This window comes from Oryctolagus cuniculus, chromosome 2 (assembly GCF_964237555.1).
Source record: "Oryctolagus cuniculus chromosome 2, mOryCun1.1, whole genome shotgun sequence".
NCBI lineage: Eukaryota > Metazoa > Chordata > Mammalia > Lagomorpha > Leporidae > Oryctolagus > Oryctolagus cuniculus.
Window position 1 is genome coordinate 111274016 of NC_091433.1, and position 16047 is coordinate 111290062.

Consider the following 16047-nt stretch of genomic DNA (forward strand, 5'->3'; position numbering starts at 1 on the left):
AACACCCACCCTGTATTTTTAATTTTGATGAAGTCTAATTTCCCTAGTTTTTCTTTCATTGTTTGTGTTTTTGGTGTCAGAGCTAAGAAACCATTACCTAATTCAAAGTCATGAAGATTTACCTCTGTGTTTTTGTAAGGATTTTGGGGTTTTAGCTCTTCTATTTAGGTTACAGGCCACTCTGAGTTACTTTTTGAGTGTGACGTGAGGTAAGGATGCACATTCATCTCTTTGCCCATGAACACCTAATAGTTTCAGCACCATTTGAGGAAGTCTTCTTCCTTCATTGAAATATATTGGTATCCTTGTATCACTTTTCCCATAAATGTATGGGTTTATTTCCTGACTTTGGATTCTAATCCATTCACCTATGATCTTTCTACAAAATCTTACAATGGGTGGGCTCAAGCCTCATCCTACGTGTTATGGGAATAAGCCAATCTCTTTACCGATAGGGGCCTGAGATTTTTCAGGGACACATTTTCCTTCTCATCTCCTTTTGTACCAATTCCATGCCTTCACTGAATTCTCTCTGTAACCTAAGTCTTCCCACTCCATTTCAACTCTCCCTGGACACCACCATGATTCATTTTCTAAACAGTGTGTGGTAAATTCTTACTCAGGTTGAGGAAATGGATGCAAAGTCCTGCAAATCCTGGGCAGCAACTTTAAAAACAACTAAAAAAAACATTTTAGGAGGGGCTGGCATTGTGGCGTAGCAGGTGAAGCTGTGAAGCTGGCATCCCATACGGGGGTTGGTTTAAGACCCGGCTGCTCCACTTCTGATCCAGCTCCCTGCTAATGTGCCTGGGAAAGTAGTGGAAATGGCCCAAGTGCTTGGACTCCTACAACCATGTGGGAGATCTAGAAGCAGCTCCTGACTCCTGGGCCCAACCCAGGCCATTGTGGCCATTTGGGAAGTGAACCAGTAGATGGAAGATCTCTCTCTCTGATTCTTCCTCTCTCTATGTGTAACTCTGACTTCCAAATAAACAAATAAAATAAAAGAGAGCCCAGAACTTCATCCAGGTCTTGCATGTGGGTGCAGGGGCCCAAGCACTTGGGCCAACCTCTGCTGCTTTCTTGGGCACATCAGCAGGGAGCTGGATTGGAAGTGGAGCAGGCGGACTCCACCTGGTACCCACATGGGATGGTGGCACTACAGAGGCAGCTTAACTTGCTGCACCACAGTACTGGCCTCTAAATAAGTAAATCTTTTTTTTTTTTTTTAAGATTTTATTTATTTGAGAGGTAGAGTTACAGACAGTGAGAGGCAGAGACAGAGAGAAAGGTCTTCCTTCCATTGGTTCACTCCCTAAATGGCCGCAACGGCCGGAGCTGCGCCGATCCGAAGCCAGGAGCCAGGTGCTTCTCCTGGTCTCCCATGTGGGTGCAGGGCCCAAGCACTTGGGCCATCCTCCACTGCCTTCCTGGGCCACAGCAGAGAGCTGGCCTGGAAGAGGAGCAACTGGAACAGAATCCGGCGCCCCGACCGGGACTAGAACCCGGTGTGCCGGCGCCGCAGGCGGAGGATTAGCCTAGTGAGCCGCGGCGCCGGCCAATACCCATCCTACTATTCAGTCATTTTTTCAGAAGCAAACATGCAAGCATTCATCTGTAAGCTGCCATTCCACCTGTGAGACATGGTAGGGGTGGGTGAGGGGGCGGTGCCTACCAGTCCTGGGCTTTGGGAAGCAACTGTTACTGTCCTCAAGGAGTTCCTCCCGCCAGGAGGGCTGCCACATTCACCCAAGTTCCTCGGTGAGGTGGAGACGGCCCTGCCACGGAATGTGACGCCTGAACAAAAAGATCTGGCCCTGCTCATTCCGCTGGGCAAGAACCAGGGCCTCGAGGGCATGGGGGTTAGTGGGATGGGTGGGGGACGGAGCTTTCTCTGTTGTTCCATACGGAAGAGAAACACACGATTCTGTTGCTTTCTAGCGCTTCAGTTTCCTCTTCCAGAAATGGAAGGCTAACTGGCCTCTCCTTGCCGGGGGCCTTCCCAGGGCTGTTGCCAGAGTCAGCGGAAGCAGCTGGAGAAAAAGGCCTGGGGTGGGGGTAAAGCCGCACCTGCCACACCGGCGCTGGTTCCTGTCCGGCTGCTCCTCTTCCGAGTCAGCTCCCTGCTAGTGGCCTGGGAAAAGCACTGTCAGATGGCCTAATGTTTGGGTCCCTGCCACCCACGTGGGAGACCTGGAAGAAGCCCCTGGCTCCTGGCTTCAGCCTGACCCAGCCCTGGCCATTGCGACCACCTGGGGTTATCCAGCGGATGGCAGACTGCTCTGTTTTTCTAACTCTTTCAAATAAATAAATATAAAAGAGGCTGCGCATAGGATAGGCGCAAAGGAGGCGTGCATCCCGATACGGTGGAAGGTGCCTTGGCCGGGACCCGAGGCCCGACCCCTAAGCACTGTGGCGCCCCTAGCTCTGAAGGGCCAAGACCCGGAAGCACAAGTCCCAACCGCTCCACCCAGAAGGCAGCGGGAAGCGGCGCGCGCCTGCCAGAAACCCGGCCCGCCCCGCACTTCCGGCGCGCGACCCGGAAGCGGAAATTAGTCCGTCTCCTTCCCCTCCGTTGCGTCTCTCCTGCGTTGTTGAAGTCCTCAACCGAGAGCAGCGCGGTTTTCAGCGTGCGGTGAGGAGGAGTGGATCTCTGAGAGCCAGGAGCGGCTGCCGCCATGGCGGACGTGACCGCCCGAAGCCTGCAGTACGAGTACAAGGCGGTGCGTATGGGCTTAGGGGAGGACTCGGGGGAGGCAGTGTAGTGTATAGGGGAGGCGGCAAGCTGCGAGTGGGAGGTTCAGTCTCAAGGCCTGCAGGAAAGCCACGAAATCGGAGGCGAAATCGGATCGGGGCGAAAGTTTGGGTATGCGACGATACGGATTATCGCACCGGGGCCTGGGGCGGGCAGGACAAGGCGGAGAGCTCTGTGGGACCGGGCTGCCAAGCCTTTCAGCGTTCAACCCGCCCCTTCACCTGTCCCTCTCCACTCGCTCAGTACTTCCCGCATGAGGGTTGTTATGGTTAGAAGCCAGCATTGTTCAACTGATAGACGGCACGTAGGGCTTATCAGCCCTGTGCTCGTGCTTAGCGTTATGTGTTGCTATTTCTTTTCAAATTATATACCTTTATATTCCGGCTAGTGGTTATTAACGCTCATTGTGACTCTTGAGCTGGGATCAGGGTGCTGCAGGAACTGGCCTCGCGTATGTCAGAGCTTCAGCAGTGGTCTGATCTTTTCAGAACTCGAATCTTGTGCTCCAAGCTGACCGGTCTCTCATTGACCGAACCCGCCGAGATGAACCCACCGGAGAGGTGCTGTCCCTGGTTGGGAAGCTGGAGGGCACCCGAATGGGAGATAAGGCACAACGGACCAAACCACAGATGCAGGAGGAAAGAAGAGCCAAGTAAGTACCGATGGAGTCCTGTTTTTCTTCAGAACCGAAGTCTGTCTTTTCCTTAGCAATTAGTAGTGTTTTTGTTGAAGTGCGTGTTGCAAGATTGGACAGCAGTGGCATTAAAACAGATTGGTGAAGGTAAAAGCTGAACATGAGAGTTTGAAGATTCTACGGCCTTAGCAAATACACTTTGAGGGCTGGCGCTGTGGCGTAGTGGGTTAATTCTCCACCTGCTCTGCCAGCATCCCATTATGGGCGCTGGTTCTAGTCCCAGCTGCTCATCTTCCAGTCCAGCCCTCTGCTTTGGCCTGGGAAAGCAGTAGAAGATGGTCCAAGTCCCTGTACCCGAGTAGGAGACCCGGAAGAAGCTCCTGGCTCCTGGCTTCAGATAGGCATAGCTCCAGCCACTGGGGCCATTTGGGGAGTGGCCCAGCGAATTGGAAGACCTTTCTGTCTGTCTCTCCCTCTCTATGTCTGTAACTATACCTCTCAGTAAATAAATAAAACCTTAAAAAAATAAATAAAGTACACCCAAGTGGAAAATACTGGTACCTTTTTGTGTTTCTGGTCCATAAACATCTTAATTTTCTTGAGGGTATCTTTAAGACCTTTGGTATTTCTCATCTCAGTAGGTTTTTAATTTTTTAAGACATTTATTTTTGAAAAACAGAGTAACAAATAGAGAGAAAGGGATTTTCCATGTGCTGGTTCATTCCCTGAGTGGTTGCAATGGCTGGGGTTGGGCCAGGCTGAAACCTGGAGCCTGGAATTCCATTTGGGTCTTCATGTGGGTGGCAGGAACACAAGTACTTGGGGCCACTTTCCCTTGCTTTACCAGCACATTATCAGGGACCTGAATTGGAAGCCGAGTAACAGAGACTTGAATCACTGCTCTGATGGGAGATGCTGGCATTACAGATGGCAGCATAACTGCTAGGCCACAGCACTGGCCCCTTTGTATTTTGAATTTATTTCATCTGAGAGATAGAGACAGGCCGATTAAAGAACTCACATCTGCTCGTTTACTTCATAAATGCCCATGTTAGCTGCAGCTGGTCCAGGTTGAGGCCAGGAGACTGGAAGGCAACCTAGGTTTCCTGTGTGGTGGCAAGGACCTACACACCTGAACCGTCTCCTGCTGCCTCCCAGGATATGTGTGTATTAGTAGGAAGCTGAAGCTGGAAGTGGAGTTAGAATTGAAGCCAGATGTTCCAATATGGGCTGTGGATGTCCAAGTGGCATCTTACTGAGTGCTGTACTGCATGCCTACTCGTGTTTTTAAATTAATGATAACCCTGTCTTGTAACATTTAGTGAACTTAGTGAGAGGGTGAACACTTCCTTTCTGTTACTGTGTCCTACAAAGAAATACTTGTGCAAATGATTAAGGTGAAATGGGGCTCATTTGTTGCGGTGCAGGTGTACGGTGATACTGAGGAGGGAGGGCTTGATTCTCTTCTTGTCTTGGGGAGGCAAGGTTCTCCTGTGGAATGTCACACTGTGTGTCCCTTAGGCGAAGAAAGCGTGACGAGGACCGGCATGACATCAACAAGATGAAGGGTTATACCCTGCTGTCGGAGGGCATTGATGAGATGGTGGGCATCATCTACAAGCCCAAAACCAAGGAGACCCGGGAGACGTATGAGGTGCTGCTCAGCTTCATCCAGGCTGCGCTTGGGGACCAGGTGAGGCCGCCAGAGAGTGAGTGCCTGTGCTTGGGAAGGGAGGGGGTGACGGCTGGGGGACACCAGAAGAACCTTGTCTCTGGATTTCCCTGTGTGGCTCATACCAACTTGCGGAAGTGACTAGTATTTACGAAGTGTTTGGTTGAAGTGAAATGATACTTTACATGGTTTTTTCCTCCTTTTACATCAACTCTATGGATTGATGCTATTAAAAAAAAATTGGTTCTTTTGGTCTACTTGAAAGGGAGAGTGACAGAGAGCTATCAGTTGATTGGTCTTCCATCCACAGGTTCACTCCCCATATGCCTGCAACATCCAGAGCTGGGCCAGGCCAAAGCCAGGAGCCTGAAACTCCATCGGGGTCTCCCATGTGGGTGGAAGGGCCCAAACACTTGAGCCGTCATCTGCTGTGGGGTGCATTAGCAGGAAGCTGGAGCAGCAGCAGAGGTGCCAGGACCTTAACTGACACTCAGATATGCACAGGTGCATATCCCAAGTGTTGGCTTAACCTGCTTTGCCACAGTGCCCACCCCTAGGTGCTATGAATATTCGTTTTCCATTTCATAAAGGGAGATGCAAGGCACATAGTAGTTATGTAATTTTGCTAAGTCACAGAAGTAGTATTTGGCAGAGCTAGGCTGTGAATCCAAGTATCCCACCCCATCTGTGCTGTTAACTATTATATGTGTGAGAACAAATTAAGGCCTTTTCTGAGTCTGAGAGGTTCTAGTGGGATGGATTCTAGAGTATGTGAGGACAAATAATTACCAAAAATGTGGCAGGCTAGGGGAAGACTGCCAAGTTGTAGAAGCTCTGTCCTGTATCCTGAGATCACCTATATAATTGCTTTTAAAAAAAAAAATGAGTCTTCCTTCAATTTTCTAACTCAGCTTTTTTTTGTTTGTTTGTTTGTTTGTTTTTTTTTTTTTTAACTTATTTGACAGGTAGAGTTAGTGTGAGAGAGAGACAGAGAGAAAGATCTCCCTTCCGTTGGTTCATCCCCCAGATGGCCGCCACGGCCAGAGCTACGCTGATCCAAAGCCAGGAGCCAGGTGCTTCCTCCTGGTCTCCCACGCGGGTGCAGGGGATGGATTAGCCAAGTGAGCCACGGTGCCGGCCCGTAACTCAGCATTTTTATTTATTTTTTTTAAGATTTATTTCTGTTGAAAGAGTTACAGAAAGAGAGGGAGAGACAGAGAGCAAGAACAAGAGACCTTTCATCTATTGGTTCACTCCCGAAATGGCTGCAACAGCCACCTCTGGGTCAGGCAGGAGCAGGAGCTTCATCCAGGTCTCCCATGTGGGTGGCAGGGGCCCAGGCCCCTCAGTGGCATTTATAATCAACATTAAGGAAAGTGGTTTAAACCTGGTATGCGGCAGGTTTTGAAGAGGTGTGGCTCTTCACATCCTAGTGCCACAAACAGCTGGTTGGTGGTCTCCAGCACTGTGGCGTGGTGGGTAAAGCCTCTGCTTGCAGTGCCGGCATCCCATATGGGCGCTGGTTCCAGTCCCTGCTGCTCCACTTCTGATCCAGTTTCCTGCCATGGCCTGGGAAAGCAGTAGAAGATGGTCCAAGTGCTTGGGCCCCTGCACCCACGTGGGAGACCTGAGTGAAGCTCCTGGCTCCTGGCTTCAGCCTTGCCCAGTCCTGACCATTACAACCATCTGGGGAGTGAACTTGCACATGGAAGATTACCCTCCCCACTTCCTTTCAATAATAATAATATAAAAAGCTGGTTGGTGCTGTTCTTTGTGTTCTAAATGTTGCTGGTTTTTGCCACCAGCCTCGTGATATCCTTTGCGGGGCAGCAGATGAAGTTCTAGCTGTCCTGAAGAATGAAAAGCTGCGGGACAAGGAAAGACGGAAGGAGATTGACTTGCTGCTGGGGCAGACAGATGACACTAGATACCACGTGCTAGTGAACCTGGGCAAGAAGATCACAGACTATGGTGGAGACAAGGAAATCCAGAACATGGGTGACTACGCTCTCTATGTCTTGGTCTTGTTTACTGGTTGTGGTTAACCCCTAAGTGGGCATCTTCTCGTGTCATTCATTAAAAATCTGAGTGTCCGTGGGCTCCCATCGCCTACTCCATGTTTACTGAGTGGTGAAGTTGATGGGTATCAGAATCCCAGATGCCCGCAGTCATTTCTCACTCTGAGACCCTGTCACTGTGTAGAAGATGAGAGGAGACTTGGAAACTTGCGCAGAGTGTGGGAGCTCAAGTGGTTTAGCAGGCACAGCAGGGCTGATTCCAGGGTTGGCGGGTCGGAGAAAGCCTTGGCAGTGGCAGCACAGGTGGCACTTTGGTGTTTGCTGAGGAGAGACAAGGCAGGGCATTGCGGAGGAAGTGGCCCCCCGAGCGCACTCACTGCCCTCTGCCCTCTTACTGTTCCCTCTTCCTTTCAGATGACAACATTGATGAGACGTACGGTGTGAATGTGCAGTTTGAGTCTGACGAGGAGGTGAGTAATAAAGCAGAGAGACCCCGTGTATTCTTGCTTTTTTTGAAATAAGGCGAAGGGACCCTTTGAAGTTAGTTTAAGAGACCACTGAGCTTAAGCCAGAATAACTTTATGGTGTTATATAGGTGTCAGTAAGTGTAATTTTTTTTTTTTTTTTTTTTTTGGACAGGCAGAGTGGACAGAGAGAGAGAGAGACAGATAGAAAGGTCTTCCTTTTGCCAGTGGTTCACCCTCCAATGGCCGCTGCGGCTGGCGTGCTGCGGCCGGCGCACCGCGCTGATCCGATGGCAGGAGCCAGGTGCTTCTCCTGGTCTCCCATGAGGTGCAGGGCCCAAGCACTTGGGCCATCCTCCACTGCCTTCCCTGGCCACAGCAGAGAGCTGGCCTGGAAGAGGGGCAACTGGGACAGAATCCAGCGCCCTGACCGGGACTAGAACCTGGTGTGCTGGCGCCACAAGGCGGAGGATTAGCCTAGAGAGCCGCGGCGCCGGCAATAAGTGTAATTTTGCTAAAAAAATTGTTATAGTTACCTTTAGGTTTTTTTTTTAAGGAAATTAATGTGACATAAAATTTTAAAATAAATCAAGCAAGGGCTGGTGCTGTAGCTTAGTGTGTAAAGCTGCCGCCTGCAGCACCACCATCCCATATGGGTGCCGGTTCAAGTCCTGGCTGCTGCACTTCGATCCCGGTCTCTGCTGTGGCCTGGGAAAGCAGTAGACGATGGCCTAAGTCTTTGGGTCCCTGCAACCATGTGGGAGACCCGGGAGAAGCTCCTGGCTTTGGATCAGCCCAACTACAACTCTTGCAGCCATTTAGGGAGAGAACCAGCAGATGGTAGACCCCTCCCTCTCTCTGTCCCTGCCTGTCTGTAAATCTGCATTTCAAATAAATAAATCAGTCCTTGAAAGACTTATTTATTTATTTATTTATTTGAAAGTCAAAGTTACACAGAGAGAGAAGAGGCAGAGAGAGAGGTCTTCCATCCGATGGTTCACTCCCCAATCGGCCGCAACGGTCAGAGCTGCGCTGATCCGAAGCCAGGAGCCAGGAGTTTCTTCTGGATCTCCCACGCAGATGCAGGGGCCCAAGGACTTGGGCCATCTTGTACTGCTTTCCCAGGTGATAGCAGAGAGCTGAATGGGAAGTGGAGCACCCGGGACTAGAACCAGCGCCCATATGAGCAGAGAGCTGAATGGGAAGTGGAGCACCCAGGACTAGAACCGGCGCCCATATGGGATGCTGACGCTTCGGGCCAGGGTGTTAACCCGCTGCACCAGAGTGCCAGCTCCAAAAAAATAAATCTTTAAAAAAATAAAATAAACCAAGCAGATCAGCAGAAAGACAAAAGATAAAATACCATATATACCTTCATTGAGATTGTATTTTCCTTATGCTTTACTGCATTTTTGCCTGTATGTGCTAATTTTTTCATTACTGTGTCCTACTACCAGCTTCAAAAGGACACAAATTTGCTCAAATGTGTGGGCAAAATTTACACGTTTGCTTAAACAGTTGTAGCAGCCACTGGAGCTAATGTTTGCCATCTAATCAGAAATTCTTGAATGTAACTCAATAGAATCAAGTAGGGTACCTGAAAAAAATTGTAGTGTTGTCTCAGTGTTCTCATTGGGTATGTTTGGCTCCTGAAAAGGAAATTATGTATATATACCAGGATAGGAAGGAGGGGTAGCACAGGAGAGTTAGAGGGGAAAGCACTGAACTGGGAGCTGAGAGTGCCGAAGCTTGGCCCTTGGGCAAGTCATCTTGTCTGAATTTCTCCTCCCAAATGAAGTGATTGAAACAGATAACTTTCAAGTCCATCCCCATGGTATGGTTAATTAAAACTTACGATTTTAAATCATAAATTAAACAACCTAGCAGAATGCTTTACTTACAGCAGTTGGTTTAGCAGATACTTATTAAGTACCTGCTTTGGTGTGACGCTGCTGAGTACACGTGGTTTGCATTGTAAAAATCAGTACGGGGGTGCGCAAACTTAAATGTGGCCTCTATGTTTCTGAATTGTTACCTGCTTTCCTGTAAATGCTTCTTTATAGTTTTTCTTTCTTGTTAACTATGATTCTTATTTCAAGTACTGAGTGTGTATGTATCAAAGAGAGACTGATCCATTTGGTCGTCATTATGGCAGCCTAAACAGAAGCAGAAGAGAGAACAGGGGTGTCTCAGGAACCTTTGCCAAGTGGTCATTCCGTTCGATGTGCTCTGGATTAAGGCTCACCTGGGTTCCAGGAAGCCCTGGGTTTCATCCCAGAGCCATTGCTTTAATCCTGGAGCTCATTTAGAATGACGGAAGGAAGAGGTTCTGTGGTGACACAGGATCAGCTCCAGATCATGGTTGAGGTTGTGACCATTTCCACAGGAAGGTGATGAAGACGTGTACGGGGAGGTTCGAGAAGAGGCGTCGGATGACGACATGGAAGGGGATGAGGCCGTTGTGCGCTGCACCCTCTCTGCTAACGTAAGTGTGGTCTCTGCTGTTATTGCAAGAACAGCTGATTGCATGATATAGCGCTCCTTGCCTAGGTCCTATTACAGATCACTCACTGAGCCACCTTTTGAGAGGGTAAGCCATGGTAACAAACATTAGATGTCCTGATTCACTCAAGATTTTAGTCAGTTATTCCCTTTTCCACATTGAGATCTTAGCGTGCTGTGCTCCTGAACGATATAGCAGAATTTTGTTTTCCTCTGGGAACTTCTCTAAAGAAGCTGGTCTGTGTGATGGCAAGTTGCTTTATGACAGAGTGGACAGAAGCAGCTGGGGCGAAGGAGGACCTGGTGAGCTAAGTGCCTGGTTGCTCTTGTAGCTTGTAGCCTCCGGAGAACTGATGAGTTCCAAGAAGAAGGATTTGCACCCTCGGGATATTGATGCATTTTGGCTACAGCGGCAGCTCAGTCGTTTTTATGACGATGCCATCGTGTCACAGAAAAAGGCAGATGAAGTGTTGGAGATTTTGAAGGTATGACCGAGATGGTATTTCTGTGTTCAGCAGGTGGGTACCGTGTGTGAAGCGGCAGATGGCGATGTTGCCTTTCTTTTCTCTCCAGACTGCCAGCGATGATCGAGAGTGTGAGAACCAGCTGGTGCTGCTCCTTGGCTTCAACACCTTTGATTTTATTAAAGTACTGCGCCAGCACAGGATGATGAGTGAGTGTAGAGTGTGCTCTTTCTGTGGGCAATATGAGTGTAGGCCTGTGTGTGCCCGCGTGTGATAGAGATTGTGTTGCTCTCATGGCATCAGTACTGATTTTTCTTTGTTCTCTACCAAGAGTCAAGGTTGATTCTTATCTTATCCCCTGACCACCCCCTCTTTCTTCTTTTTCTTTTTGTCAGTTTTATACTGTACCTTGTTGGCCAGTGCACAGAGTGAAGCGGAAAAGGAAAGGATCATGGGAAAGATGGAAGCTGATCCAGAGCTGTCCAAGTTCCTCTACCAGCTCCATGAAACAGAGAAGGAGGATCTGATCCGAGTAAGAGCGGTCTCACTGCTGATGGGGACTGTTTGCTGCAGAAAAGGGACATAGGCTAGAAGATTGCAGCATAAAAGAGGAGGTTCAAGTTCAAGTACTTTGCTTGGTGCTTTGTGTTGTGTTTGTCCTTGGATGTGGATTAGAATACACGCGTTCACCTTGTGGTTATCTGGGGACCCCGATGGCTGCCGGCCTCACCAGCACCTTGAGGACCTTCATTGCTATACATGGCGTTTACTGTACAGGGACAGAACATGTGTATTTGCTGAACAGAGCCTACATTTTTACCCGTTAGAGATAGCCCTTAATGCTGAATTGTAAAAATCTACTTCTGATATCAGCGTTCTGTGTATCATCTCTTTGAAAGTGTTCATGCTTTAATCATTCTGGTGATCCCAGTGGCGGGTTCTGAATGTAAAATGCCATCTTTTCTATGGGAGGCCTTATGAGAGTGCTTCTAAAGATTCATGGAAAAGATGGTTAAAAGGGAAGTTTAGGGGGCCCAGTGTTGTGGCCCATCATGTTGCAGTGCCAGCATCCCATATCAGACTGCCAGTCCCACTGCTTACCTACCCATCAGTTTCCTGCTAATGCACTTGGGAAGGCAATGAGGATGGCCTATGTACTTGAGCCCTTGCCATCCATATGGGGGACCAGGATGATGTTCTTGGCTTTGTCCTGACCCAGACCTAGCTGTTACGGCCATTTGGGGCATGAACCAGTGGGTGAAAGATTGATCTCTCTCTGTCGCTATTTCTCCTTCTCACTTTGTTGTTCTGCTTTCCAAAGATTTTTTTTTTTAAGTATAGAAGCAGGTGTGTGGTGTAGCCTATTAAGCCACTACTTGAGACGCCACATCCTTGCCTCTGCTTCTAATTCAGCTTTCTGCGGTCACACTCTGAGATGCAGCAAAGACGGCTCGAGTACTTGGGTGGTCCCTGCCACCCACATGGATAGAGTTCTGGGCTCCTGGTTTTGGGCTGGCCCAGTCCTGGCTGTGTGGCCATCTGGGGAGTGAACAAGTGTTTGGATGATCTCTTTCTCTTTGTTGCTCTGCTTTTAAGTAAATAATAAAAGAAAAATTCAATACATGATATTAAAGAATTTATATTAGGGCAAAAAATTTTGAAATCCATACAGACAGGATCTTCAGAAAGTTCATGGAAAATGCATATTGTTATAAAACTGCATGGATTTCAAATTTTTTTTTTTGCACCAAAATAAACTCATAAACTTAACCTTTTAATTCCATTTTCTATGCAACTTTTTGAAGTGGCCTAATATGAGTGAGCACGTGTGAGTCAAGCACAACCAGACAGAGACCACAAGGGGTCAGAACCCAGGACAGTGATGAATTTGCATTGTACTTTTTACCTTTCTCCACCTGTAGGAGGAGAGGTCCCGGAGGGAGCGAGTGCGTCAGTCACGAATGGACACAGATCTGGAGACCATGGATCTGGACCAGGGTGGAGAGGTAGGTAGCGAGCCATTTCCCAGGCTGTGACAGTTGGAAAACTTACTTGCCAGCTCTCTGACTTCTTGATACTGCTTTTCGCATTCAAGGCACTGGCTCCACGGCAGGTTCTGGACTTGGAGGACTTGGTTTTTACCCAAGGGAGCCACTTCATGGCCAACAAACGCTGTCAGCTTCCTGACGGGTCCTTCCGTCGCCAACGTAAGGGCTATGAAGAGGTGCATGTGCCTGCCCTGAAGCCCAAGCCATTTGGCTCTGAAGAAGTGAGTGAATTGCTTTTCTCAGTTCTCTGTTCAGTTTATTTCTTTTCCTGTTTGGATTTCACCCATTGCCCAGAAGGTAGCCTGCTCTCACAGTTACTTTGCATCAAAAGTAGATGCTGCTGCAGTTTTCCCATCCTGGTTTTGAGCCCAGGGAATGATACTGACCTCTCTAAACTGGCCTTTAGTGGAGAGAGTTATGCAGGGAGGTTGCCAAGGAACGAAATCCTGGCAATGCCACAGAAACAGTTTGCTTACTCAAAGATGCTGCTAGCCTGTTGTGAATTGTATTTTTTCTTTCTAGCAACTGCTCCCCGTGGAGAAGCTGCCGAAGTATGCCCAGGCTGGATTTGAGGGCTTCAAAACGCTGAATCGGATCCAGAGTAAACTGTACCGTGCCGCCTTGGAAACAGATGAGAATCTGCTGCTGTGTGCTCCTACCGTAAGCGCTGCCCTGCCTGCTTTTCTTGTGAAGGTGGTGCTCCGTCGTTTTGGTGGCAGGAGTGTTCTTCATCTTCACCCCTGTCCTCCAGTTCTTTATTCTTGAGTGGAACAAATGTTAAATGGTGGGATAAAATGCCCAGGACATGCGGTGTCCTCTGTTTTGGAGATAAGCCCATGGAAGTTGGAGGAGTGATCGTTACCAGTAAGTAGGCCGTCTCATCCCTGACTGCTCTCTTAGGGTGCTGGGAAGACCAACGTGGCCCTGATGTGTATGCTCCGAGAGATAGGCAAACACATAAATATGGATGGCACTATCAATGTGGATGACTTCAAGATTATCTACATTGCTCCCATGCGGTCCTTGGTGCAGGAGATGGTGGGCAGTTTTGGAAAGGTAAGGGGGTAGAGCTTCCTCTGGTGAGTACTGGGTGCAGCTGTCAGGATTGTGAATAGTCCTGTACATCACTGCTTCTTGTGTTAGGGCATCCCTGGAATGCCTCCTGTGGTGTTTTACATTTCAAAGGCAGAGAGGTTTCTGAAGCAAGAATGTCCTAAACCATCTTTTACTAGGGTTTATTTGCCATTTTTCGTTCATGTTCTCCATGATGATTTTCTGTAGTTGTTGTCATTTGCGTCATTGAAGTGTTTATGAATTGGCACATGGATTTAGTTGACAGTAGACCTAGTGGTTTTATTCTAGGTCACATTAGCCACAAGTTTCCATTTTCTCCTTTTGTGTGCAGAACTCCCAGAGCTCCATTTCCCCCTATTGTGTGCTTCATTTGCCTGAGTGAAACTTGGGTTTGCTTTTGGAAAAGGAGTGATTGACTTGATAGTCACCTGCTCCCAGTACTCCACGCTCAGGTGTGGTGTCTAGGCCTCTTCGTGCACTCTTGCCTGACATAGGTCTCCTCCACCTAGCGCCTGGCCACTTATGGGATCACTGTTGCTGAACTCACTGGAGACCATCAGCTGTGCAAGGAAGAGATCAGTGCCACTCAGATCATCGTCTGCACCCCTGAGAAGTGGGACATCATCACCCGCAAGGGTGGGGAGCGCACCTACACTCAGCTGGTGCGGCTCATCATTCTGGTGAGTGGGGGCACTTTGGGGCTGCAGAGACCAGACGTGATCGGGGAAGGTTTGCTGGGTTTCAGTGTTGAATGTTCCTTCAATGCCTTTCTGTAGGCGATAAAGCTTTGCTGTTGGTGTTAAATGAGAATCTGCCCATAATAGGAAAATTTCCCAGTAGGTGCTTAGTGTTTGCCTTATTCTCTATATCTCCTATGTCTAAAATATTTTGAAACAAGTGCAAATAGACTGACCGCAAACTAATCCTGTCCTCCCAGAACATTGAATAAGTAATCCATTTTGCAAGGGAACAAGTAAAGAGTCCAGGATATTGTTCCAGAATCATCCAGACAGGAGGGCCTCTCAGTCTGATTGATGTTTCTTTGAGGTGTCTGGCACAGTCAGAAGTGACTTCACGTGCTGGTTTTCAGTGTGCTGGGACAGAGGTCAACGATTTGTGGCTGCTGGGTGTTGTTTTATTGGAATGTACCCATGTCTCTAGGCTTATGTATTGTTTACAGCTGCATTTTTGCTGCAGTGGCAGAGTTGAGTATTTCTAATAGGAACTGCATGGCCATCAAGTCTAGAATTTGACTTTCTGGCCTTTAAGAAAATGTTGGCAGCCCCTGCTTTAGAGCCTTGCCACTCAAATCCTGATTGACAGGGGGATAGCAGCGGGTTGGGAGAGAGGCTTGTTAGAAATGCCCTGGCCCCACCCTGCACCTTCTGGAAAAAAAATCTACATTTGAACAAGATCACTGTCTGCTTTGGCTTGCTAAAATTTGAGAAGCAGGTGATATCTTGATATCTTTTTTTCTTGGTCAAAATACCTGACCAGGGGTGAAGCCTTATTTCATATAAATATGATCTGATCAGAAGCTTCATTTTTTATGCAGAAATTTACCTTTAAGTAAAGTTAGGAACTCATTCACTGAAATACCAGATTTTCTTGCTATTAACTGTAGCAAAGCATTTCATGGGGAATGCTGTTTCATTTATGTTTCTCTGGCTTAGTTCTGCCCCCACCCTTTCTTATCTTTATTCTGAGTGTTTGGTTAGATGCCTGCAAGTCTCAGGGGAGGGGCCACATTTCCTTAGTCCTGGAGGTAATTTGCTGCCCTCCCATTCTTTAGGATGAGATCCATCTTCTTCACGATGACAGAGGCCCTGTGTTAGAGGCGTTGGTGGCCAGGGCCATCCGAAACATTGAGATGACTCAAGAGGATGTCCGACTCATTGGTCTCAGTGCCACCCTACCCAACTATGAAGACGTAGCCACTTTTCTACGTGTTGACCCTGCCAAGGGCCTCTTCTACTTTGACAACAGGTATAAGAAGATTGGGAGAACTGTGGCTAAGGTGACTTTCCTCCCATCCTTCCCTTTTCCAAGGAGCACTCACTATTGGGTTGGGTTTTAGAACGGTCTTTGGGTTTTGGAGGGGTGAATCCAGAAAAGAGGATACTGCTTCTGGGCAGTGAGAAGGAGTGTTTATTCTCAGTAGTCCCTGCCAAAAGCCTCATTTGTCTCACTGTTGAACTTTCAGCTTCCGCCCAGTGCCTCTGGAACAGACCTATGTGGGTATCACAGAGAAAAAAGCTATCAAGCGTTTCCAGATCATGAATGAAATAGTCTATGAGAAAATTATGGAGCATGCTGGGAAAAATCAGGTCTGTGCGTGGTCAATTGTATTTTTCAACACTGTTCTTTTAAACTTTTTTTTTTTTTTTTATGATTTATTTATTTGAAAGGCAGTTAC

The 16047-nt window shown here is 48.1% G+C and overlaps 1 protein-coding gene across 1 annotated transcript in view; it reads left to right on the forward strand.

Annotated features, from left to right (window-relative positions):
• Positions 1-2505: 2505 nt before the first annotated feature.
• SNRNP200 (small nuclear ribonucleoprotein U5 subunit 200) overlaps positions 2506-16047 on the forward strand; it is a 31500-nt gene continuing 17958 nt past the window's right edge. Inside the window, exons 1-16 of the mRNA XM_008253830.4 lie at positions 2506-2723; positions 3244-3407; positions 4911-5082; positions 6867-7059; positions 7494-7549; positions 9930-10028; positions 10378-10530; positions 10619-10718; positions 10905-11041; positions 12432-12515; positions 12605-12778; positions 13080-13217; positions 13458-13613; positions 14141-14311; positions 15424-15617; positions 15835-15958. Of these exons, the coding sequence (XP_008252052.2) occupies positions 2679-2723; positions 3244-3407; positions 4911-5082; positions 6867-7059; positions 7494-7549; positions 9930-10028; positions 10378-10530; positions 10619-10718; positions 10905-11041; positions 12432-12515; positions 12605-12778; positions 13080-13217; positions 13458-13613; positions 14141-14311; positions 15424-15617; positions 15835-15958 (2160 nt within the window). The 5' untranslated portion in view covers positions 2506-2678. The remainder of the gene's footprint in view (positions 2724-3243; positions 3408-4910; positions 5083-6866; positions 7060-7493; positions 7550-9929; positions 10029-10377; positions 10531-10618; positions 10719-10904; positions 11042-12431; positions 12516-12604; positions 12779-13079; positions 13218-13457; positions 13614-14140; positions 14312-15423; positions 15618-15834; positions 15959-16047) is intronic.